Source organism: Sinohyriopsis cumingii, chromosome 3, assembly GCF_028554795.1.
Source record: "Sinohyriopsis cumingii isolate HCF-2022 chromosome 3, ASM2855479v2, whole genome shotgun sequence".
In the NCBI taxonomy this organism is placed as follows: Eukaryota; Metazoa; Mollusca; class Bivalvia; order Unionida; family Unionidae; genus Sinohyriopsis; species Sinohyriopsis cumingii.
Window position 1 is genome coordinate 122,540,561 of NC_142963.1, and position 27,092 is coordinate 122,567,652.

The following is a 27,092-nucleotide window of genomic DNA, read 5'->3' on the forward strand; positions in this document are numbered from 1 at the left end:
ACACATGAGTTTAATCCGTATTTTCGGTCCTATTTGTCTACCGTTTACTGGGGGAAATATGTCCGTTGTAGATTGCAAGTTTCGATAACACAAGAAGAAGAAAAAACACATGCCCATGCTAAAAGGATAATTCCGTTACTACATTTTAGGCTAGCAATACCGATGACTTTTGTAATTATAACGTATGGGTAGATTCGGAATAGAAGGATTTCAATTGATATTTTCCCCAAAAAATAATGAGAAAAAAAGAACAAAAACTATTTATTTTGAGGTGTTCTTCATACTTTACCTTAATACGCATGAAGAAAGAAAAAAACATTTCTAAAGAGTAAATACACATTAATCCATAAATACACTAGGACTTGTAAACCTAATACCGTATATCCTGAAAGTCAAGTCGAACTTCAAACAACACAGACCCTGATATGCCTGCACAAAATTAGCCGGCAGATCAGGTTCTGTTTTTTTGTTCTTCAAACAAATTGTACATTATGCGACGGCAGATCTGAGACTGTGCAATTTGCAGTGGACACGTTGTTTAAACAAGTATATACGGTACGTTGAGAACTGCGGTGAGAAAAATACATGGTAGGCTATATTTTAGTTTAAACCCAATAAGAATGATGTCAATATAATTCAGATTTTTAGCATTGATAGTCTTACCTTGAAACACACATCTTGACACCATTTAATAAAAACCGAAAATATATCCTAATTTACTAACTTAGTAAGAAGTTGTACTCAAACCAAAATCCTACCATTGATTAGTTTGTCTGAAAATGATTGGTTATCTGTATCGACGCCAACTCATTAGGCTCGTCTGTATTTTTTGTGCATAAAGATCATATCTTTCTGAGTTTGAATTTAAGACAAATTTCCAAATTAATCCAATCAAAGAAAACTTTTCTAAAGTAAAGTCCTCTGCAACTGGTTTACACAAAATCTTGAACTTAGACTCATGGCATAAGACTTACTCTTTCTGAGGCAAATACCATGCTCAGGTTCGATATGCTGGCGATGGTTGATTATCTGCATCGACACCAATGGGGAATCATTCTTTATCTTCACGATTTTGTGCATTACTTAGCCTGGAAATCGTAAAACATGTACATGTATGACTTTGGGATTAAAATTTTCAAGTTTAGCCGATGAAAACGGAATTTTTTTAATTATGTTTCCTTTCAGTCTGGTTTACACGAAGTCTTACTCTGAATTCGAGATAGAGTATTTTTTTGAACTCCAAGGCCTGGAATTCATTCAGCTTGAGAGCTTGAGTTTCAAGCCATTGAAACGTTACAAAAATTTAAAGTTCTTCGTGACTGACTGACACAGAGTCTCGTGTCTACTTCAGTGGACCAAGCTGCGATGTCGTAGCCTCAGCTTGATTTGTTGTGGCTGAGGCTACGAACTGATCCAATATCATGTAATGGAGCAAAAAAGTCACCACTAAAGTCAGAAAAACAAATATTGTAGAAATCTACAACACAAGTATAATCGTGTTATGAAATAAGTTTGGCTTATTTTGAATTTATTATGCCCTTACACGGTAAAATAAATTGGCATGGTTACACTAACCTCACCGTGTCCGACAGGACAGATAACGCGAGACTCTCGCCGTGACCCCTTTTCTAAATAAGGCTTGCCAGACCATATTTGGATATTCTACGCTATGTTATTAATTGTTGAATTACATAACACTTGAAGACGGAGAATGGATACTTGCATTAATTGCGAAAACCTGTTTTTGTTGAGAAATGGCAAAGTCAATGACTTTCCAAATCCAGTGGGTAGCAGGACAAATACATCTTTTATATCAATCAAGTGGCGAATAATGGCTTCATGGTGGAATTTCAAAGTTACCGAAAACCGTATTTACTTTCAATGCACAGAATTTCTGACTCAAACCGCGCCATATTTTTACTACGAGCTGTTTACGTTTCCAAATAAGACCTCAATGTCCTTATATTGCACACAAACAAACGAGGCTAAAAACGGAAGTAGTCATTATTTGAACTAATATGACGGACGATCTAACAGAAAATATCGGATAAGAAAGGTAAACGAGATTTTACAACTATTGCTACAATGATTTGCGATACTTCCGGTATTAAATACGAGGACTACACAATTTATTTCATTATATGCAAGGAACATGTTCAAATTGTTGATATTAGACTAAAAAGGCGCCCGGTGTAAATCATACCTGGCTTGCTCCATTGACAAACATAGGCTCATGTTAGTACCCCATCCACGAGGTAGGAGTAGGGGTACTAATATTAGTACTAAAGTGGACCAGGACCTCAAGTAATCGCAAAGTCTGTTTTTAGGTTCCCTTTCGGACTGAGCCTAAAATGTTGCCAAACTGACTTAAACTCCTTCTATTCTACCACCTACAACCTACGTCATCGGAAGTGATGCATTCCGGGAATTGTAAGACGTCTTGGCGGATTTTCGCTTCGATTGACGGTATGTTTTGCTTTAAATTCTGTATTAATCAAACCTTTCAGGTAAAATGATGGTGTGTACCAAAGAGATTATCGGCTAATCATTTATCTTTGTTTGGATATTGTATGACGTGTAATTTCTTCAAACACCTCAACCGATCATCGGTTGATGTGTTTGAAGTTACCAGCAGCGTTTGGGACAAATATTTAACAGCCATGATACTTTGAGAGCCTACTGGCTTTTTTATATTAGGTATTTTTGCATGAGAAATCTTCAGAATACGCATACATTAAATAAACTTAACCGAAGCGACAGTTCAGTTCAAGATGAAAGCTCAAATTTCCCGCAAGGTATCACTTCCTGTGACGTAGGTTCTTGGCCTGTGTAAGCTTGGTACCGGACTTTAACATTGACCCGAAGAAACTTTTACAGATAACAGATTATTTTTCTTTCGCCCCACTGTTTGCTCTAGCTGCATTTAAATCACATTCTACTGTGTTTCAAAATAATAACCGTCTGTCCAATGACGATTTTTTAATATGCACTGTTCACGTTTTAAACTGTCTGGCCAATAACGCTTTTTAATATGCACTGTTCACGTGTTTAACTGTATGGTCAATGACCATTTTACTGTGTACGGTTCACATGTTTAACTGCGTCTGGCCAATGACGAATTTTACTGTGTAATGTCCACGCTTTTAACTGTTCCTGGTCATTTGCGAATTGTACTCTGTACTGTTCACCTCTTTAACTGTGCCTGATCAATGAAGATGTTTACTTTGTACTGTTCATTTGTTTCACTGTGTCTAGCCAATGACGATTTTGACTGTACTGTGTACTTGTTTTCTTTCAAACTTTATTATTTTCAGGGTTTTTATTTAATACTTTTACTAGGCGTGTTTTTATTTCCTTCACGTCAAACAACGATACAATAACTGCATATAGTGTATGTACATGTAAATGTATCAATCAGCAAGGTAAAGGACGATACAATACGTGGTGTATATACATGTAAATGTCCTAACCTACATATTAAATGACGATACAATATTTGGTGTACGTATATATTAATATATAAATACAGTGAGATTGCAGATGATTCAACGATACTGAAAACAACTCTCTACAAACAATAGATCGGTCTTGTCCCTTACTATATTTCAGACTTGATTCAACATATTTCACTGTGTTTGTAGTACACAAATCTGCTTTAGATACGATATTTTCAACACACTTATTTGGATATATTTTATATTGATTTACGAACACTGACCATTATGTCACGATAACTCATTTTACAAACAGTCAGTGCTGATAAGTTTTCCTTACCATGAACGTGTCGACTAATATTTAAAATGCTTGCAATTTCCTTGTGGGATAATGTTTGTACATGTATGATCTTTATGCAACATCCATGACTTAATGCCCTTGACTTCTATTCCATGATTCTTACCATATATATACATATAATTATATCCGGTTTTATCCTCAACGTTGACCTACGAGCAGACGAGTGTCCCTCTTATCACGTTAAGTTATTAATTTACAATATATATAGGCCGAACAGCTACAGACATACATGCGTACATGCATGTAAATTGCAAGTCTGGAATGGTGCATGATATATTTTTGTCATAGTTTAATTCGAATGCATTTTCAAACATCTAAAGTATCTTAGTCTATCTTTCTTTGAACGGAAAAAGAAGAATGGTGTGTTCAACAGAAAATGATTCAAAAGTATTGTTGAAGTAAATGTACACAAACTCCGAGACCGACGGAAAGAGTGCAGCAAATCATGTACCGGTGCTTTTTTTTCCTTATAGATAAAACCCTTACCTAGCCAAATTAAGATTTTGAAAAACTCCACTTTACTCTTGGTCAGAATGTTCTATTTTTTTTTCTTTCTCCATGGTTTTGTTTTTCTTTACAATGAAAGTTAAAACTGCATTTACCTTACGATGATTGCGTAACAATTTCTAAAACTCTGTACAAATACTCTATAGAGTACTCATTTTAGCATAAAGTGGTATTTAAGGTTGTGCTGAACAAAGAAGCCTCAAGGAACCCAGAAACACACCTACTTTAATGGTAACCACTAATCATTGGACATTGTAGAGTAAAAGTATATTGTCCGGTATCTTTAGTATGCAGCGGCATAACATTTTGGGTACATCTGTATTCAAATTTGGATTCATAAACATATTTTCCATTCAGAGAAAGGTATACCTGTTTGGAACTTGCCCCCTTGCTCAAAATAACCGACTAACTAACTAGCTAGATAACTAATTAAAGAAAGAAAGAAAGAAAGAAAGAAAGAAAGAAAGAAAGAAAGAAAGAAAGAAACAGACAAACAAACAAACAAACAAATGTAGTGTAAACTCTACGCATGTGACCTTTTTTGTTATCTAAAAATTATGAGTAATGCATTTGAAAGAACACAATATGTGACTTTGTTAGATTAGTTAATTTTGCTGTGCCAAGGTCAAAGAGCGGACACCAATTTGGCTGATTCAGTAACAGATACAAAGCGTTTTGGTCGTCTATCAATGATTGGTTTCTTTATTTGTATACTCAAAGAAGGTTTGGTTTGGTGCGTGTAGCGCCATTTTTAACACATGATATGCTTGGATACTAATCAAATATCTGTACTTAGGATTTCTATCTATCTGTTAATAATCGAATACGATATTTCGGTTAAACTGCACATTATTGTCTCGTCTCATTTAATGAAGTGCTCTCTTCCTGTTGAAATAATGACCGCCATTTCATCTATTGGCCAGTGAGAGAGCTCGATATATGATGTCTACAGGTCCTGACTTAAACTTCGTTAAGTTCCGATGCTTATCAAAACCGATCACTTCCATGTAAACATTATGGGATTGCGGACTACATGCAAGAATTACTGACCTCTGAAACCGAAGAGCTTTACAAGTTGCAACAACAACACATCTACGAAATTGAAGATTTGACAACAGAAACACCCTATTAAGCATAGACAATCTTACGTTGTGCAAAAACACATTACTGGGAAGAATTATTCTGAGTTAAAATTGCAATCATGAGATCAACTAACTTAAACAAGTCGAAACAACGAAATAAAGTAACGGGGTAAACTATTATATCCATTATTATCTGAAGAAAATAGAAATATTTTACGCTGAAAGAACAACAAAAATATCCTGGTTCAAAAAAAATCTTGAAGACACAACTCCCCTCCTCCGGAAACATTATTATGTTGATCTCTTACATATGCATAGGTGTGATATGGATCGACGAAGATTGGCTAGCGAAGATTTGTTTTTTTTTCGAGTTCTATCTGTTTTCAGATTCAGATAATCTTAGCCATCCCAATACACTATTAGCATATTCCAAAATGGCACTTATGAAGGAAACGTCAAGTTCCTTGCTTCCCCGTATGTTCAGAACAACGCCAGGCATACAGTTTAGTACTGAATTCAATCAAACGATAAAAACCAAAGAAGATCTTTTCGACAAGAGTGAAATTCAAGATGACTCAAACGCTACCCCCAGTTTGTGTCCATCGTTGTTATGGTATGACTCGGTTGGAGTTCGAGATCTGCGACCTTCAGCATCCGAGGATGACGCTCTAACGACTTAGGCCACTAAAGCGGTCCCGTAAAATGCCACATACATACATACATGCATGCATGCATGCATGCATCCATCCATCCATCCATCCATACATACATACATACACACATACATACATGCATGCATCGTGTATAATTTGTAAATTAGGAGATAAAAGTAGAAAGAGCTCAACGAGTTGTAAATACGGATATATAATGAATCGTTTCTTCCCTTCCACGTCATCTCTATATCAAATTACCGATACTCTGTATCTCATTCGTAACGACCCTAATATGTGACCTACACTCTTCTATTAGCATGATCTGTATGAAGCAACCACTTACAGTATGAAGAAAGACACAAGTCTAGATGAGTATGCGACTGAACGAAAAGGTTGCAGTATAATCTATAGGAAGAAAGGTACAAGCCAGAAGATTATGTAACTGAACGAAAGTGATGTAGATCTGTGTTTATGCATAGTGTAAAATATATTTTATAAAGGGTATAACTCAGTCTTAAGTTTCATGTGCCATCGTATCAAAGTATTCATATTATGATTCGTTTACGTTTCAGTTTACATCATGCATGGAGATGAATAATGAAGGGAAGAATCGTCGGTAAACAGTCTCATGGTGAAACAAATTCCTTTAGAAATCATATTACTTTCAAAACAGCAGTGTCCATAAGACAGATGCGCGTGGAATAACTGCCTTAGTAGTATTCGTAAGAGAGATGCCCGTGGAATATCTGCCTAGTAGTGTCCGTAAGACTGCCACCCGTGGAATATCTGCCTTAGTAGTGTCCGTAAGACTGCCACCCGTGGAATATCTGCCTTAGTAGTGTCCGTAAGACTCACGCTCGTGGGATACCTTCCCTGATAGTGTTCGTAACATATATGTCTGTGGAATACCTGCCCTAGTAGTGTCCGTAAATATGTGTGTAGTGCTGTGGGAACGCTAGTGAACGGCGTTCCTTTGCTTTTTTTTTTTGCGCGTTCCCTTACTTTTCTGCGCTTGTCATTGTCCTCCCGCATCTGAATAACATGCATTCCCTCACTTCTTTATTGCGTTCTCTCACTTCTTTATTTAGCATTAAACCAATGTCCGTAATACAGATACCAGTAATCTTCAAACCAATATAATACAATCTAATTAAAATAAGATCTCCGCTGTCCTACGTGAAGATCTAACGACGACCCCTGTTCTGGTGATCTTTGTATTAGCCAATGGAAATGCAGCTTCAAAAAATCTGAAAGTAAATCAAATCGTTCAGTACACATTTATGCTCTTCATCCACAGTACTCCGTCTCCAAACGCGAATATATTAGACTTCATCTGACTGGATGATAAAATTTGCAATCATGGTAATAACATAAGTTGCCAGAACATGACCCCTAAACGGTTGCTGTCAGATCTTCATGAAGTCCGTGCATCGTTACATCTATGTGCTTATATATAGATACAAGCAATATAATAATATATTACATACTTTTAAAATTCTAAACCTTGGTTCAGTTTTTGTAGAAGTGGGACCAGACGTTTATGTTAAGTATACTCGAAATATAGTTATACTGAGTGGTCTTTGAGAGGGAAGGAAACCACAATACTTACGGAAAACCAGTCAATAACTATTTGCACGTTACAAACAACCGGAAATCGAACCCACAATTTGGAAAGTGTAAAACATGTGCTTTCTAACAGGGCTATAAACCTGGTTTGCGTTTTGAAAACTTCATCGCTACCTTGTAATTATGGTTTGATATTGTGTATTTAAATATGTGTAATTAGTAATAAGATCGCAAACAAACGAACTGTGCAGATAGACTTCATTCAGCCCTGCCCTTTGTGGGAACAACTGAAATATAATTAAGAAACCTAAACGCGACGACCTAATATTTCTGTCTAATGTGACTTTTAAGTCAGCGGTGAAAAATAAACATGGCAACGATGGAGATCGATTTTTTTTTTTTTTTTTTTTTTTTTTTTAAACGTTCATTTGGACCACTTCTGCTATGGATTAAATTTTAGGGTTCATCCATTCGAACCACTTCTGCTATGGATAAGTTTTATCGTTCATGTATTCGGACCACCTCTGCTATTTCTGCGAGACGAAAATATGCTTCGGAATTTGTCGGCGCAGTAATTTCCAGAAAAATTATATTTTGTTTGCATGAAATTTCTCGCAAAAAAAAAACAAAAAAAAACGCAATTTATTCGAACCACCTTGGCTATTTGGATTGACCGAGATATCGAAAGAATAGTTCCATGCATTCTCATCTTCTCATTCAACATTTGTTTCGTAACTAGCCGAGGTGGTTAGAATGGCAGCTATATGCATACACTCCAGATATAATCGATAGGATCACAGGGGTTCGCTACAAAGAAAATTAGGAGTCTAACCTGAAACAATATAACAATTTTCCTAATTTTCTTTATAACGAAACCCTGTGCATATGATTGACCTAGAAGATGCAAATGAACTTGTCGTGGACTGACTTTAGGACTTATCGTGGACTGACTTTAGGATTTATCGTGGACTGACTTTAATGCTATTATTAACAAGACAGTCACTTATAAATTTCTACCTGAAAATTATTTTAACAATTTGACTTTTTCCACAGGACAAATCCCATCACTCGAAAACTGACTCTTCTGAAATTACGTTGAGAATTCGAAGATAGTAAGTAGTATATACTAATGTAAATACTTTGAAATAAAAAAAAATGTAACTAAAATCAAACTTTCAATATGCAATTATAAAGTGTGTGTGTGTGTGTGTGTGTGTGTGTAATTTGGATTTTTTTAATAGCTTCAACAATTTCATAGCTTCAACAATTTTGGAGTCAAATCGCTAAGAATATCTGCAGTGTGGCAGTTTATAGTGATGTCTACCAATGGGGCATGTAGCATGATGTCCCACCCAGTCACATTATCCTGACACCAGGTCGACCAGTCCTAACACTGACCTCTTAATTCTGAGCGCCAGTTTAGGCCGATGCAAGTACCATTTTTAAAAGTCTTTGGTATGAATGGGCCGGGCTTCTTCGAACCCGCGACCTTCCGCATCCAAGGCAGTCGCTCAAACCAGTAGGCCACCTGAGCAGTAGTGAAATAGTAAACGGGTTGATTATCTACACCACCGAAATGTGTTTCTGTGTTAAACATTATACTAGGATCAGAAAGGTAAACGTAGTATTCACTCCTGAATTATAATTGTAAAAGTTAAATTAAGAACTGACTGGAAGAAGAAAAAAGTCTGAAAGGCGTTTCTGCTGTGTATTATTCTCGGTTTTGAAATAAACATGATTTTGAAATAAGTAACACGGATTTTTCATCACAGATAAGTTCTAAAAAATATCTGCTAGTAAGCGAAAGAATTATGCTCACTGGAAAAGAAAAAAAAATGGTTAGAGAGGGTTGCGTGTGTGTGCGCGTGCGTGCGCGCGCGTCCTTTTTTTTTTCTCCATCCAATGACCCCAAAGTTTCCATGAGAAAACTATAAATACCTGTTTGCGCATTGAATAGGCAAAGCTATTTAAGTACAAGGTCAATCCTGACGTAACTGTTCGTCGACAAAAGCATAGAAAGGTTGAACGTTTACCGAAAACGTTCAACCGACTACTTCCCGGGAAACCAAATGACCTAGAATTTCTACGACCGAAAATGACGATGACGATGAACCACTCCTGACCACATTAATCATTTCTATATAGATGTATTATCAAGTGCAGAAAATAGATTTAATATGAACAACAGTCCTATAAATTAATAATTTGTCCACCACTATGTGTATTTAATCTATTCATAAATGGGTGGGTGGGGGAAATTAATTGGTGCTTGTAAACGAACATGCTTGTTGTAGGCTAGTTAATGCTTCTTAACTATGCATGTTGGTGCATTTTATCGCGATCTTCTAAGTCTAGTACAAACGTACTTACATTTTCCGCAATACATTTTAGAGGTTATCCAGTTTTCCGAAATGATTAGAATAGAACTCAGTATCACCCAAAAATGCAGCATGCCCACTAAATTCCCAGAAATAACGATGGGGAATGATTTATGTTCATCCAAGTCGTGCATTTTATTCAGTTTCAACAAAACATTTGTGCCTTTTATTCGTTTTAAAATCTGGAGATATAGGATTGATGGAGATAGGTAAGCAAGTTTATATATATATATATATATATATATAAATATACATAAAATAGATATTTGCTCGCGGTGTATATTTGAATTAGCAGCTAAATGTGTGTTTCTGCGATGCACAAAAATAATGTAAACTCTTTCAAATGGACTTCTTCATTTAAAGGACGACTCTCTATTAAGGATGCATGGCATACCCTACTGTATTACTTGCTGTAAAGAGCCTTTTAATAGACAATGCAGCAGTGTCTTTTAAAGAGTGCTTGATTTCAGTCGTTATTTTATATTGCACTGCAAGAAATTGTTTTTAGATTATCTCCCCCCCCCCCATATAAAATCCCCCCATATAAAATAGCTAATTTAAGACAGGTTAACTTCTTTAAAATTTGAAAGATTTCCCATGGCTGTACAGTTTAGACCGAGAGAGGATATTAGTTTGATGCTCATGTCAATCATCAGGCAAAAAGGTCTTGTATGTATATATGTATGTATGTAGGTAGGTAGGTAGGTACGTGTGTGTATGTGTGTGTATGTATGTATGTATGTATGTGCATGCATGTATGTGCCTGCGTTGTACGTGTATACATGCATACATGTATATGTGTATGTATGCAATTAGGTATGCATTGTGCATACTACTCTGCTCAGTTATAATATAATATAATATAATATAATATAATATAACAACATAATATAATATAATATAATATAATATAATATAATATAATATAATATAATAAAATATAATATAATATAACAGAAAAGAACATTGCATTTCAAAACACACTTCAAACTTTGCAAAGGAGAGAATTAAGAAGTCAGCAATGACGTGACAAGACTTTGTAATAACAAAACTTAAACTAGTGCAGAGATACATCTTTTTTACAAACGTTTGTTGACATTATTTCTAATAAACATGTCGCTGCAACATGCTAGATTTTGTATTTAGAGAAAGAAAGTATTTTGTATATCATAAATCTCAAACGTACGTGCTTCAAATGTCATATGCATGTACTTACTTTACAATGTGGACATTTGTATTGTGTTTTCCCAAGAATATTACACCTAGTCACAATTTATCCGAGTTTATTTCATGTATGGAAAAATCTTTATCTCCATTTATCACAATGGAGTGAGCCAGAGGTCATCCATTTACTGTATTATTAAACAATTAGGACTGTAACATTGAAATAAAACTAAACGACACAAACAATCTTAACTTATTTTTTATAAAATGTTATTTTTTTATGATTTCTTTTTGCGAATACAAGTTTAAATTCTCCAAAATCGTTAGTTAATAACGAAACTGAAGAAATAAATAACTTAATAAGAGTTACAATATATTCAACAATCATTCTTCTAAAAAATTAAATTTTGAAAAGCATAAATGTATACCTATACTGCTGATTAAGAAGAGGACCATTTTGCATTATTTGCAAAGTTGCATTAAATACAGAACCAAAATATGTCTTTAAAACATGATAGCTCACTGCAATAATAATGAAGATGACGATGATGGCAATGATGACGATGATGGTTCATTTCAGTATCAGTCTGTTATTGTTGCATTTGATTGCACAAGTATGTATACGATGTTATAGGCTGTGACATTGTTTTAATTCTTCATTTCAAAGAATGAAATGAAAGCGGGCTGAATTATGCTGGAAGATCAATTTTTCTCAGTTAACAAATCACAAACAAATAGATTTTCAACCAAATAATATAAATCGAGTCATCAACTTGATAACGGCATAAACTTGTTAAAAATTAAAAGACAATAAAATTAAATAAATAAATAAATAAATAAATAAATATTGAATGACAGCCTAAATATATTCGGGATAAACATGTATCTTATTTTACACATGCACATCAATCAGTGTTGATATTATGGATGAGAAAATGGCATTCATCTAATTAATTAGTTAATTAGTTTGTTAGGTTTGTTTACTTGTTTGCTTGCTACATGAAGTAATTTATGTGGGCATTATTAATGAATTAATTTGTTTGTTTATTTATTTATGTTATTAATTAATTAATTAATTAATTAATTCATTCATTCATTCATTTAGTTCATTATTTAGCGAGATGATATTAGTTATTTATAGCAGTGAAAAAAAGCTGCATAGTTTATTAGTCGGTTGTTGGTTGTGGTGGTTACTTAGTTATAGCCTTAACTATAGTTATTTACATAAATAAATAAATAATTAAATTAATTAATTAATTAATTAATTAATTAATTAATGTGAGTAGAAAAAGAAAATGTATGAATGAATCATCAGCACGAAAAAGAGAAAGAAAGAAAGACAATTTTAAAGCAAATAATCCTGGTCTGTATTTTAAAGAAATAAAAAGGAGTTTTTACCCGGACCTTTTGAGTATTTTACAGCTTTGTTTTTTGTGAGAGTTATCGATAAAAAAAATTGATCCCATCCAGGTATGAGAAAAGTGTAAGAGACTTTAAACAACTAGCTCTTGTTCAAGATGTACTTACGGATCTCTTGAACTTGATACGTTGGTCATACCTTGGAATTTCATTTCAGTACACTTTTTTTATTACATCTTCTTATTTCTTCTTCAATTGTCGAGATACTTTGTCTATCACATTCTGCGTGGATTTCTGTACAGTTTGATGTGACAATTCACAGAGTTGAAATAGACAATGACGAACAGGGTTTTAGATGCACGTAAGGCACATTATGGTTCGTCAAATGTATTAAATTCGATTTCTTCTACTTTTGAACAATGGCAAAAAAATATATTATGAATTTGTTAATTGAGTCATCCCTTCCGCAAAAAGCATCCCGAAAAAGAAATGTGTGAAATGGAGGATGGAAGCCATCTTTATTTCAGAAGCGGAAGTCACCTTTCAGGAAAAGGCGTGGTCATCAGATATTGAGCAAGGTGGATAGATATCGGTTCTTGAAGCTGATTGGTTGAGGAAGAGAGGCCGGTTTCCGTGTACATGACCCAAACTTGTACGACCAAATTTCACTCATCAACTGACAGGGTAACCTCAAAAAAACGAAGCTCTTCCCCGACACTGATAATCTCGAGAGACAATAAGGACGGCAAGCAGGGTAGGTCAGTTATTCTCTTGTAACTACTATGCAACAAATCTTGCTGCTGCAAGGTTTTCGTTGAAAGTACTTGTTCGCACTCAGGTGCACTTCTTGCAAGTTTGCCAAACTTTCTTGACTTTCTCACCATTGTGGTGGGCCTCAGACTTGTTGTCATAATGAAGAAACTTTACGTCGGTCTTCTGGTGTCTATCCATAGTGTCAATAATTAACTTCACACTCTTTGTTGATGGAGACATGGGAAGGCTGATGTTTGTCCATCTCTTTTCATTTGATTTATTATTATTATTATTATTATTATTATTATTGTTGTTGTAAATGACGCACATGTCATATCAAAGTCCGAATTATTTACATAAAGTCATTGTAAACTTTAATGTTTTTATTATCACTGTCGTCGTCATCATATTAGTCCTTGCTGATTTTATTTTCCCCCGTATTGGTGTTGGCGCTGTGGTTGTGGTGGTGATGGTGATGTTGGTGTTTGTATTTGAAGAAGAAACAAAATCCATCCATTTTATTTGCATAGAATATTCCACACACGTTTTCAGAATTATAAATCTTGATACTGGTATTGCGAGCACATGTGCTTATTTAAATGCGCTATTTTGTGCGCGCGCGCGCGCGTGTGTGTGTGTGTGTGTGTGTGCGTGTGTGTGTGAGAGAGAGAGAGAGAGAGAGAGAGAGAGGTGATTATGTTTGTGCAAGATTTTTTTTGTCTTCATAATTTTATTAAAATGTCTTTATACATTTTATGACACCTGATATAAATAAATAAATAAAATGCACAGCAAATAAAGAAAAAAAATGTCTAAATCGGTATGTTGGTTTTGGAATCCCGTTTCATGCCAAATAGTATTACGTAAAAGTATGCTGATTTGAAGAAAAGAAAAAAAAAATTCTAATGGTCAGCTAATACGATACCCTGTGCGTTGATTTTAAGGCAGATATTTTTCAGCATAAATTTTATCCATATGTTCCAGTTTAAAATACATTTGTTTCTTTCAGCATCCAAAACATAAATCCCAATATTTGCAAGTAAATTTAATTAATCTTTTATCATTTCAAAATTAAATCAATCAAAACCCCTTTGTTGAGAGAGAGAGAGAGAGAGAGGGTCATTGATGATTTCTGAATACTGATTATCAAAGGAACGCCTGAATGAAAGACGTTATTATTATTATTATTATTATTATTTCATGATACCCAAAAATATAAGTAAATACAGTGCAACCTCTCGTGAACAGCCTCAAATGGAATTTATACATTTTGCCAGGATTAGGGAGGTGTTTGTTGAGGAGAGGTTAATTATACAAATAAAATGGTGAAGACAGGGGGGACATCAGACCCTGCCTGAAGAGGTTTCATCTTGGGTGGGTGTGTGGGGGCGTCATGGGAGGTTGAATTGTAAATAAAATAAATAAATGTTATCATTCAAAATATCGGTTTGGGAATCACAAAATTCTTATGATTAATTCTTATGAAATATGATAATTGAAAATAACAGAACTTGTTAATCGTCATTTATGTGCACAAAATAATAGCCGATGAGTAGATTCCAAACTTGAGATTTTTCTTCCTTAATTTTATCAATGTTGTGAAAAATTTACAAATGTTTAGCTTCGGCAATAAAAATGAAAATAATTTATTTGTATCAACTTTTAGAACATTTGTTTGTTTTTTTTTTTTTTGGGGGGGGGGGAAGAGAGAGAGAGAGAGAGAGAGAGAGAGAGATTTGTATATTGCTATTGTTAATTTTTTGTTCTTCCAGAACGTTCGTATTCAAATAATTCTTTATTGTCTGTACTTTGTGTTTTTTTTAGTGTTTTTTTAAAATGGTAGATGAACAATAGAATCATCACTAATTTAGTTGAATCCCCACTCCAAAACGAAAAATAAATCAACACAACAACAACAACAATAATAATAATAATAATAATAATAATATTATTATTATTATTATTATTGTTGTTGTTGTTGTTGTTGTTTGTTATTATTATTTGTATTTTTACTGAGTCAAACTGATGCTTCGTAGTAGAACGATATTTTAATTTTTTTTAATGCACTACTTATTCTTATAAACAACGACAACAACAAAAATGGCAATAACACTCATTTGTATTTTTACAGAGCCCAAATGTTACTATGTTATTTCATAACTGAAAGATGTTTTTGTAATTGTTTTTCATTCAGTACTTATTCTTGTAAATATGTACATACAGCGAATAGTGCGTGAATATCAACTGCTATACATGCAACCTGAAAAAGAAACTTTATAAAGGTAATTGACATTACCTGGAAAGGAGAGAATGGATAAATAAAACAATCTTTATACCAAATTACTACTACTGCAGATAATAATAATAATAATAATAATAATAATGATAATATTAATAATAATGATGATGATGATGATGATAATAATAATAACCTCGCGGTTATTTTAAACATTTCGCATGCAAATTTTACTGATACTCGTCTTCAAGATAATGGTTATCACATAACATACAATAATTTTTCTTCTTCTATTAGATTATATTGTTTCCGCATAGATGCATAGCAACCGCCAGGCAACTCTGTAAACACCCGTGGATGGAGGGGGGCAGGTCCAGTGGGGAGCCAAAATGTCTACCAAACAACTTTTTTGAGGGAGAGAAAGGCTCTGTAATAAAGTTTTGCACGGTGTTGGGGTCAGAATGTGTTGCTACGCTTCTGCTTCCACATCTCCCATTTTAAGTTTTCATATTATGAGAAATCCCTGCGGGTTTTGTCAGAGCTGTTCAACATTTTTAGTTACACAAAAACTGAAATAGTATTCGAGACTAGAGTCAGTTTATATATATATATATATATATATATATATATATATATATATATATATATATATATATATATATATATATATATATATATATATATATATAATTTATTAATCCAGTTTGAAAGAAAAATAATATCTGAAACTCTTTGTCCGAAAATTAGAATACATTTGAAGGAATTTACAGAATCATGCCACATTCAAACTTCAACAAACCCATATCTGTTAGCGTATTTTTCCAGAGTGTTGCTAACCTAATACCATTATTTGATCTGCTTTTATTACACAATCGTCTATATTGTGTAGTATTCAGTATAATGTTTGTTGAATGTTAAAACTGTAATATCATTGTACAATTTCTCCACATGATAGTTCCATTACTGAATGAAAAAGAATTATGTAAATGCACAAACATTAAGATAAAAATTAAGATAAAAACATGACAAACAAGTCCTGATATAATCAGATATAGGAGTAATAAACAATAAACACAAAATCTGGGGGAAAGTAATCAATGCTGAAGTCCTAAAAAAATAAAATGTATTTGGAAAGTTTTAGTCAAAAGCATTTTGCGAGGAAAATAACTGCATTACGTACCATATCTGCATCTAACGAATAGCAGGCAGTAAAACAAGTGGGGAAAAAAGTCGTATATGCAATAGACATCAGGTGTTATTTTTATATGAGGGGAAATGTTTAATTTTTGTGTATGTGAAGTTTACCTTGTCTCATGTTCAATTTCACTTAATGTTTCTTGTAAGCAATAAATATCAAGGCAGACGGAGTGAAAACTTTGAGGAAATTTACGTAAAACAAATTCAGGGTTGATGTGAAATATAAAAATGTAAGCATTAATTTCTATTTGGAAAGACAAACAATCTGATGAATAATGTAAACGTCATACTTCCCATCACCCAGTTAGGGTTGCGTTTTCCCATCGTAAATATTAAAGCCAATGTTAAAGTTTTAATACTGATTAATTTATTATTGACAACTTTTTCACAAGTTCACAATTTTGTTCTAAATCAATGTCATATTTATTTTCGTTTAATTCGTTTTAAATATATTTAGATTCGATCGACATTTACAAGCTTCTTGAGCGCTTGCATGTAATAGACGGGTGATTGGTAAAGCTTGTGATTTTAAGTTATGTGTATATATATGCAATAAAGTGTGTGTGTGTGTGTGTGTGTGTGATTTAATTATATTACACATATCACATCTCACTCTAAAATATATTAATTATATAATCACCAATCATGTTTATTTAGTCTCCAACACTTTGTATCCTGTGTAAAAACAAACAAACGTAAACCGATTTACGCATTTTTTCTATATCGTCCAAACTTACTCGGGACAATGAAAACTCATGGAACATTATACCCGCCCCCTCCCCAAACCCCCCCCCCCCCCAATAGCGAATAAAATAAAAACTTTGTTTAACTTTTCTTCACTTGAAGAAACCATGAAAGAACTTGTTACACGCTAGCAAATCTTAATATCGCTATAGAAATTAGCTCAGGTTGTAGCACCGTATGAATTTAATTTAATCAATGCTGAAGAAAACATACATGTATGATAAATTCTGTGGACCCGTGTTAAAATATAAAATAAAATAAAGACGACTTATTATTATTATTATTAAATTCTTCGCGTATCGAAAATGAATGCCATGAGCAATATCCCATTTATATTCGGCTGTAAATCGAAGATGTTTAATATTTACAACAATAAAATGCAGAAAGTTAGTTATTTTATTTCTCAGTTATATGAATTTAACAAGATCTAATTGGGATTTAAAAAATTTTAAAGAAATTCATCGTAAACTAAAAGTATACGGATGATAAATTCATCATAAATGTACACGTTCTTAATTGTTTTTTAATTATTAAAACCTTTTTTCCTCCGGGAAATCTATCGTTAAAAGTAGTTTGAATGTTTTGACCGCAAGAGTGTAGGTTTGAATATGTTTAGGAATGCCCGTGTACTTCTCCACATGTCTTATGTTTTCAAACCCTAAGTTTCAAATCCATACAAAGAATTGATAAGTTAAGCTAATACGCATCATTTCTTGTGTAAATTAATGGAAATATTTTTAACAAGGCGCAAATGCAAATCTCCGTGCGCTTTTCTACATTTCATGTTTAGCTTTATAAAAAAAACCAGTTACTTGCATTTCGTGAAATATAAACTCAGATGTTTATTTTGGTCTATAATTTCGATTAGACCATCCCCTTTTTGCTATCTGATGGTATTTATTGCGACAACCTGACATTCAAACTGTAGTTTTGCATGTATTAATTACCTGAATATAAAATATTTAATAATAATGAGGACTTTGTATAGCGTCTAATCTTTAGAAGCTCTAAGCGCTTTACAACATTAGACAACACCTATAAGATAAAAAAAAAAACATATAATGATATGATTACAAAAACAAACACCATGAAATTAGAAAATATTTTTAAAAAAACATGCTGAGAATATTTACGGTAGGAAATATTATTAGGTCTTTAAGTTTCCTTGAATACATTACTTATTTTTCTATTTCTGCATTATTGTCTTCTTCTGCATTTGTCGAATATGAAACTCAAGAGCAATATTTAATTTATAATTAAGCATATTTAATATTTATAAAAACGAAATGAAGAAAATTAAATTTTTTCTTTCTCAGAGACATACATTTGGCAAGTTCTGACAGGGCTTTCAGTTCTTTTAATAAATTTTCTTAAATTACAGTTTTATAATTAAGAACTTGTACATTCTGGTGAATTTATCAATCCATTAGAAATATACAAGTTCTTAAGTGTTTTGAAATGATTAAAATCTGGTTTTGTTCGGCGAAATCTATCGCTAAAAGTTGTTTGAATGTTTTGCCCGAAAAAGAAAAGGCTTTAATGTCTAAGAATGCCCGTGTTCTTCTCCATAATTTCTGTTTTCAAACCCTTGGCTTCAAATCCATACAAAGAATTTATAAGACGAGCTAATAGTATAATTTCTTTTTTTAAATTAACCGAAACGTTTTTAACAACAGAGCAAAACAATGGCTTTATGCGCTTTTTCTACGTTTTATTTCTTAGCTTCAAAAGAGCTACTAGTATGGCGTGAATTCTATACCCACAACGATTTTAACGGTCCACAATGTCAATTGGACCATACCATAATTTGAAATCCGTCGGACATTGTAAGTTTAGTTTTACTGGTATTAAATTGATAAAACCTTGAAAATATTTATGAAATACATTACATTTTTGTACATTATTCAAATTTCTGATGATATAACTATACATCTAAAAATAAAAAAATCATAATTTTTTACATATGTAACTACATATTTATCATTTATTGCTAGATTAGCGACTTCAAATAATTTCTTTGTTATTTATGCAAAAAGAAAATTAGCGGCGACAGATTTATGCCTTGACTTACTCCACAACTGAACATAAAATAGAACACTTCCAGCATACTTGATGCATAATTAAGTTGCATTATACATGTCACGGCTAATTATAAAAATATAAATTTGCGCCAAGTTTAAATAGTCACGGGTTATTTAGTCTCGTACTCTTTTCATTCTTTGAAAAGAAGAAAACTAAACACATTTACACATTTTTCTGTACCTCCCAATCTTCCAAACGTACACTAGATACACCATCTCTCTCTCTCCCCCACCCCCCTCTCTCCCCCACCCCCATGGTCATAGTGAATAAAATCAAAACATTTTTATGTTTAGTTTCACTTTAAGAAACCATAGAAGAAATTACTACACATTGCAAACCTTAATGTATCACGTTGTAGAAACTTGATTCAGTAAGAGGATTTAACTAATATTTTATTCTAATGTAACACCTTATGGAGGTGTTAAGGTAAGATAAATCTCGTGACCTTGGGTTACAAATGAAATAAAATAAATGATCTCATTATTATTATTATTATTATTATCATCATCATCATCATCGTTGTTGTTATTATTATTATTATTGGTATTAAAAACTACTTCTTCCTCTCCTTGTATGGAAAGTCGTGGGCATTATCCAGGAAAAACATTAACCATTTGTTTCGCGCCGATATGAAATACAGCAAGTTCAATATTTTATATCTCGGAGACGTACATTTTAGAAGTTTTTACAATGTTTCCAAAGTTTTGTTACTTTCTTTTTTAAGTTACAATTTTACAAGTGACAAAAATTTCATTGGAAACGTACAAGTTTTTATTGATACATTGCAATAAATAAAATATGGATTGAAGGGCAAACTATATTGCTAAAAGTATTTTATGTTTGAACGAAAGAGTATCGGCTTTATTATGATTTTATATTAATTTTCATTTTATTTTAGTTTCCATTGGTATATATATTATGTCTGTCTTTACTGTATATTATGATACATGTGCATGTAATTTATCCGAGTGATTTTTGTTATTTTTGCAACTTTGTCCCTCGAAAAAATTACCCGTAAAATTGACAAAAAAAGCTTTAAAAAAGCAAATTTAACACCATGGAATACTGTTCGGCGACACTGGTGCAAAATTAAAACAGAGCGCAATTATCATTAAATCGTAAGCTCGAAAATGATGAATTGTTAGAGTCCAGATAGCCACCCGTACTCATAGCATATCATTTCCTATAAGCAGTCGATGTCATAACTATGCAAATTTCAACACTATAAAATAACAAAAAAAAAAAAAAATAAAAGTAATTTTACCAGATAGGAAAGTTTTTACGCTAATCTTGGAATATGCCAATGTAGTCTGGGACGATTGCTGGTCGATCGATTTAGGAAAATTGGAAAAACTACAGTTTGATGCAGCAAGAATAATTAAAGGACTTCCAAAATACACTAGTAGGCAATCTCTCTAATTTGAAATAGTTGGAAAGTCTACAGTCTATATAAAAGAGGCAGAAATAATTAAGACTCTTCAACATTAATAGTATCTAAACTCCGGACTATTTCATTGAATTAATCCCTCCCCTGTTTCCAAACAAAGATGTTCAAATTAAATGGTCATTTGCAATTTCAGGCTAATTCTACCAAACCATCTTTTTATACTCTTAACAGTATCTTTGTGGAACAATCTCGAAATTATACTCAGTGTAGTATGACTTACAGTGCTTTGAAAACGTAGCTTATGTCCAAATATCGTATCTAGCAAAATGCCATGTTTTATTAATCGAACTCTGAATGTTTTTTAAGCTCATTAAAAATTGATCTTTACCATGCTCAACTTGCTGACACCTCTGTTTTTTCCTACGGTGGGATCGAAACCATTTCTTCATGTTCTGTTCCAAGTATAGTAGACAGCGAACTGAGTTTGCTGAGAAAATTACTTTCAATGACATATGCATCTATTATCTTAGATTTACTGCTTTAGGGAATGGGCGATGCAAATGAAAAATATAGAATTTTACATCATGTATACAAATATATAACTGGTACAGGATGATTTCATAACTTATTCAAATCGTGATTACTTTCATGATGCCCCCTCCCCCCCTCTCTCTCTCTCTCTTTCTCTCTCTCTCTCTCCCAGAGTCAATAAAAAATCAAAACATTTTTATGTTTAGTTTCACTTTAAGAAACCATATAAGAAATTAATACACATTGCAAACCTTAATGTATCACGTTATAGAAACTTGATTCAGTAGGAGGATTTAACAAATATCTGATTCTAATGTAACACCGTATGGAAGTGTTTATGTAAAATAAATCTTGTGTTCTCGGGTTACAAATGAAATGAAATAACTGATCTCATTATTATTATTATTATCATCATCATCATCATCATTATTATTATTATTATTATTATTATTATTATTATTATTATTATTATTATTGGTATTAAAAGCTACTTCTTCCTCTCCTGTATGGAAAGTCGTGGGCATTATCCAGGAAATAACATTAACCGTTTGTTTCGCGCCGATATGAAATGCATTAAGTTACATATTTTATTTCTCGGAGACGTACATTTTAGAAGCTTTTGCAATATTTCCAGTGTTTTATTATTTTCTTTTCTAAGTTACAATTTGACATGTGAAAATTCGTCAGAAATTTATATCTTGCACTAAATAAAATATGGATTGTACGGCAAACTATATTGCTAAAAGTATTTTATGTTTGAACGAAAGAGTATCGGCTTTATTATGATTTGTTAAAATTAATTTTCATTTTATTTTAGTTTCCATTGGTAAATCTATTATGTCGATCTTTAACTGTATAATATGCTACATGTGCATGTAATTTATCAGAGCGATGTTTGTTATTTTTGCAACTTTGTCCCTCGAAATAAATTACCCGTAAAATTGACCAAAAAAAAAAGAGAAGCTTTAATGTTGCAAATTTAAAACCATGGAATAATGTTTGACGACACTGGTGCGAAATTTAAATTCAAGCACAATTATCGTTAAATCGTAAACTCGAAACTGACGAGTCCAGATAGCCACCCGTACTCAAATCATAACATTTCCTTTAAGCAATCAATGTCATAGCTATGTGCATTTCAACACTTTATAATAATGCATTTTTAAAAAAAGAAGTAATTTTCCAGATAGGGAACGTTTTTTTACGCAAATCTTGGAATATGCCAGTGTAGTCTGAGACGGTTGCTGGTTGATCGATTCAGAAAATTTTGAAAAACTACAGTTTGATGCAGCAAGAATAATTACAGGACTTCCAAAATACACTAGTAGGCAATCTCTCTATTTTGAAATGGTTGGAAAGTCTACAGACTAGACCAAAGAGACAAAAATAATTAAGACTCTACAACATTAAAATGAGCTAAACTCCGGACTATCCCACTGAATTACTCCCTCCTCCTGTGTCCGAATAAAGACGTTCAAATAATATGATGATTTATAATTTCAGGCTAATTTGTACCAAATCATCTTTTATACCCTTAACAGTGTCTTTGTGGAACAATCTCGAACATTATACTAAGTGTAGTATGTCTTACATTGCTTTAAAATAGTGTTTATGTCCAGAATCGCATCTAACTAATGCCAAGTTTTATTAATCGCACTCTTTATATGATCGATACTAGATTACGACATAATCTAAGCTTATTAAAAACCGTTTTTTACCATGCTTAACTTGTTCACACCTCTGTTTGTTCCTACAGTGGGATCGAAACCATTTCTTCATGTTCTGTCCCAAGTACAGTAGACAGCGAACTGAGTTTGCTGAGAAAATTACTTTCAATGACATATGCAGCTATTATCTTATATTTAGTGTTTTGATGAATTTTACATCATGTATGCAAATATATAACTGCAACAGGACGATTTCAATAACTTACTCCAATCGTTATTACTGTCGTTCTCTCTCTCTCTCTCTCTCTCTCTCTCTCTCATCATTTTTTATTATTATGTTGTTATGTTGAATAAGTTGAAATACTTGCATATCTAATTTGTTAGAATGTGTGCCCAAGCCCATTGTATCTTATTGTGACAATAAAACTATGTTTAATGTTTAAAAAACGCAAATCGGATCAGAGATAATTAAGTTATAACATTCGAATTTGTAACATTATTTTGTGAAATCTGCCCAGATGTCAGACTATTGCTGAATCAAGCTGCCGCGTAGCAAAACATCTCATGTGACTGTTTCACGTGTCCTCCGGCTTGAGACTGGTTTGTGGTTAAATATAAATACCAAATTCTTGTGGTAGGAAGGGAATTCGTCAAGTATGGAAACGGTAAATTCGTTTGCTACAAACTATTTGACAACAATAGAATCATTGTTCTTATTTACCGTGTTCACAATGGCAAAATAAAACACTCATATTAAATAGCGCACATGCAAAAAAAAAATTTTAGCATCGCTTTCTTTACTTGACGAATGTGTCTGAAACCCACAAACACCTCTAGAACAAGAGGAGTTATCCGGGTAAAGTTTAATTTCATATTTTCTTTCTAGTTAACTCGTTAGATTGACAATAATAGAGAAATTACCAAAAACACATGAGTGGTTAATGACCGATACTGCCTATGTTTAGTTATTGACCGATACTGTAGCCATTTTTTATTTTATTTTATGAACAAGGGCAGTAGTTTATTAAATTTTCCTTTATTTTTTTTTTCATTTTACAAGCAAACATATGATATTTTTCATAATTTTCTATTCTCCCTCCAACGTTGCATTTAAACGGCTTTAAGACAGCTATGGCATGATTACAGTTTATTTTCTATCGAACACTGGATCAAAATAACTTTTTCACTTTCTGTCATAGTGTTAGCAGAATGTCGGAATGAATAATGCCGATCAATGTCATGGTTTTAAAAAAAAATCGTGATAATTAATGCAAATAGCATAAAAATACCTCCAGAACTGTTTTCGCTAGTCGTATTTTGTTTTTATAATTAGTGACTGCCCTATGTTCCTATATCCTCTATTTTACGGAAATATTTTAGAAGCTGCAGCTACTGTGTTTGCTTAAGCTTTCAAAGAAGCTACTAATTGTACACTTCCTTCTGAACATTATCTTTTATTCCTTTGTGCAAGAAAAATATTCTGTCAACTAATATCGCTTTTTCTTATAACTTTCTATCGAATATAAGCAACATGAACAAGGATTATGGCATTGTTGCCTTTTTACTGTAAATTATTGCAGAATCCAATAAGGTCAATCATAAAAATAAAAATAAAAAACATATCTCGCACGCAGGACAACGGGGATCTATGTCAAAACTATGACGTTGAAAAACATTCAAAGCAAGAATTCTGCACTTGTTCCAGTCACTGGCGCCGAAGGAATTGATTTGCTATCGGCATCTTGCTCGAGAACCAATTCCAAAGCGTTTGCCCCGTCAACATATTGCTTTAGTTTCAGTGGGTACAATGTTACGTACGTCTTTGTATTATTATTATTATTATTATTACTTTTAGACCTGTGACGTCATTAAATGTTATACAATAAACATTGAAAACTATACATGCAATTGAACAGACTACTTCGTGGTAACAACCTTTCTCCCCCCCAAAAATAATACTGCATTAACACAAAAACAAATTTTTGCGATTTCAGTAAGTGATTTTTCTTCATTTGTGAAAAGAAAGTTAAAAATAAACTGCGCTAAAACATTGTAAGTTTACTTACAGATGTATTATCTCCATCCTACCAATTATATTGATGGCAGCTTTAGAAACGATAAACATCCGACATTCTTTGATGCGTTTGACAATAATCCTGCCCGCTAATGGAACAACTACGTAGTAATCTTTCAATCTGGCCAAAGTCTTGTTGCAATCTAGCTGTTAGAGGCTTTATTGTCCTCATCTTAACATTTTTTTGCGGACATTTAAGAGCGATAAAAAGAAATCTTTAGGTCAGCAAATTATTTAATATCCGCAGACAAAAATATTTCAGTGATAAGAAAACTAGAAATAAACCTCTCTCCAGTCGATATTACATTGAGTAAATAGTAATAAAAACAAAAACAATAAATAAGGTCTAAGGATATTTTTTAAAAAAAGGTTTAGAAATTAAGGACTTGTTTAACGTTGTATAATGTAAGCGGACATTTTTAGAAAATACGAGCAATAAACAGAATAAAAATTAAATGACAGGAAAAAAGAAAAAGAAAAGTGAGAAATAAATGAATGAATGAATAGAAAGTGTATGTAGATAATGCAGATATTAAGTAAAATGTAGACATTAAGGCCTCTTTCACCGCAATTTACTGTCCGCCTACATTCAAAAGATGTTCCCAAAGAAAAGAAATTGGTCTGCGTAGATTCTGGGCATTAAGACCTCAATCGTCCGAATAAATAAATAAAAAATAAATAAATAGAGCGTATATCTTTTTTGTAGCATGCATATAATTTCCATTCTTGAGAAAGCAGTGGTAAGCACAAATGACCACTGGAACCGGAGAGCCTGTATTGTTAAGGAAATAAGAAATATGTTTGCTAAAAGTCAAAGGTTATGAAAACGGAAGGAAAGGAAAAACATGGACACACTAATTAATGAATTAATTCGTTACAGAAGGGAAGAAGAAATGAAACAAAGACTGAATGAATGAATGAATGAATGACTGAATGAATGAAAGGTAGATCTCGAATTGCTCGTTATATTTTTATTTTCTGCACATTCTTTCAATAAGGAACATGTGAAGAAGACCATTATGTTCACGGACTTCTTTATTCTTTATTTCATCATTTTTTTTTTAAATTAATATAATACATATAATGTCAATTCAAGAAAAAAGACTTAGCACAAGAATATTTGAATATTTTGACATCCAGCGGACATTAAGTTCTCTTCCCACCACTCCTTAAAATCCGCAGATATTAAAAATGATCCGGACAACAATACCTCGCACACCTACCCACTACTCCTGCTCAGCTGCAACGCTTGTATTTTAGATGTAGAAAAATGAAAGTATTTTTGAAGCCTCAGAAAGTACGGGGATCCATCATTTCAAGTTGATGGCATACTTGTCACGTACAGTGAAACATGATGCTATGTAAAGTTGTAAACAGTTATTATTGTGAGTACTAGTTGGTAAATCAGCTATGTTTCTGCGTACTAATGGTAAATCAACTATGTCGCTGCGTACTGGCTGGTAAATCAGCGATGTTTCTGCGTACTGGTTGGTAAATCATGTATTTTTCTGCCTACTAGTTGGTAAATCAGCTATGTTTCTACGTACTGGCTGGTAAACGGGCTATCTTTCTGCGTACTGGTTGGTAAATCAACTGCGTTTCTGCGTATTTAACTGGTTGGTAAATCAGTTGGTAAATGAAATTGCAAGCTTTTGAGTGTTCGCGTGTCCTCGCTTGTTGGAGTGACAAATGCTATAAAAATCTTTGAAATAGGTCGGACTTTCTTTTTTTCTGTATTTTGAAACCCGATGGTCATAATTTTAATCAAGAAATAAATCTGAATTACCAGTAAACAAAGTGTATGGAGTGAACAGATTAGTTAAATTAGATGATTCAAAGATTCACCTTTAGCGATATTAGAAAATATACAACAAATTCGAACTGTCGTATTATGATATTAAAAATGTATATAATCAA

The 27,092-nt window shown here is 32.9% G+C and overlaps 1 protein-coding gene and 1 long non-coding RNA gene across 9 annotated transcripts in view; one reads left to right on the forward strand and one right to left on the reverse strand.

Moving 5' to 3' along the window:
• Positions 1-6,490: 6,490 nt before the first annotated feature.
• LOC149803749 (uncharacterized) lies at positions 6,491-13,025 on the reverse strand. Its single transcript, XR_016420252.1, has 2 exons — positions 12,673-13,025; positions 6,491-7,284 (listed from the first exon to the last, which is right to left on the reverse strand). It is a non-coding gene; the product is annotated as an uncharacterized LOC149803749 (long non-coding RNA).
• The window catches only part of LOC149803750 (uncharacterized), a 54,533-nt gene continuing 37,497 nt past the window's right edge, over positions 10,057-27,092 (forward strand). For 2 of the 8 annotated variants that reach the window (XM_089953517.1, XM_089953513.1), the window contains exon 1: positions 10,082-10,190. Coding sequence is in view for 2 of the 8 variants with exons in the window: in XM_089953509.1 (XP_089809635.1) it covers positions 13,144-13,258 (115 nt within the window). In the remaining 6 variants the exon portion in view is untranslated. Of the gene's footprint in view, positions 10,191-13,031; positions 13,263-27,092 lie in introns of those variants that run through there. The other 6 variants (XM_089953514.1, XM_089953512.1, XM_089953509.1 and 3 more) reach the window with 5 other exon arrangements.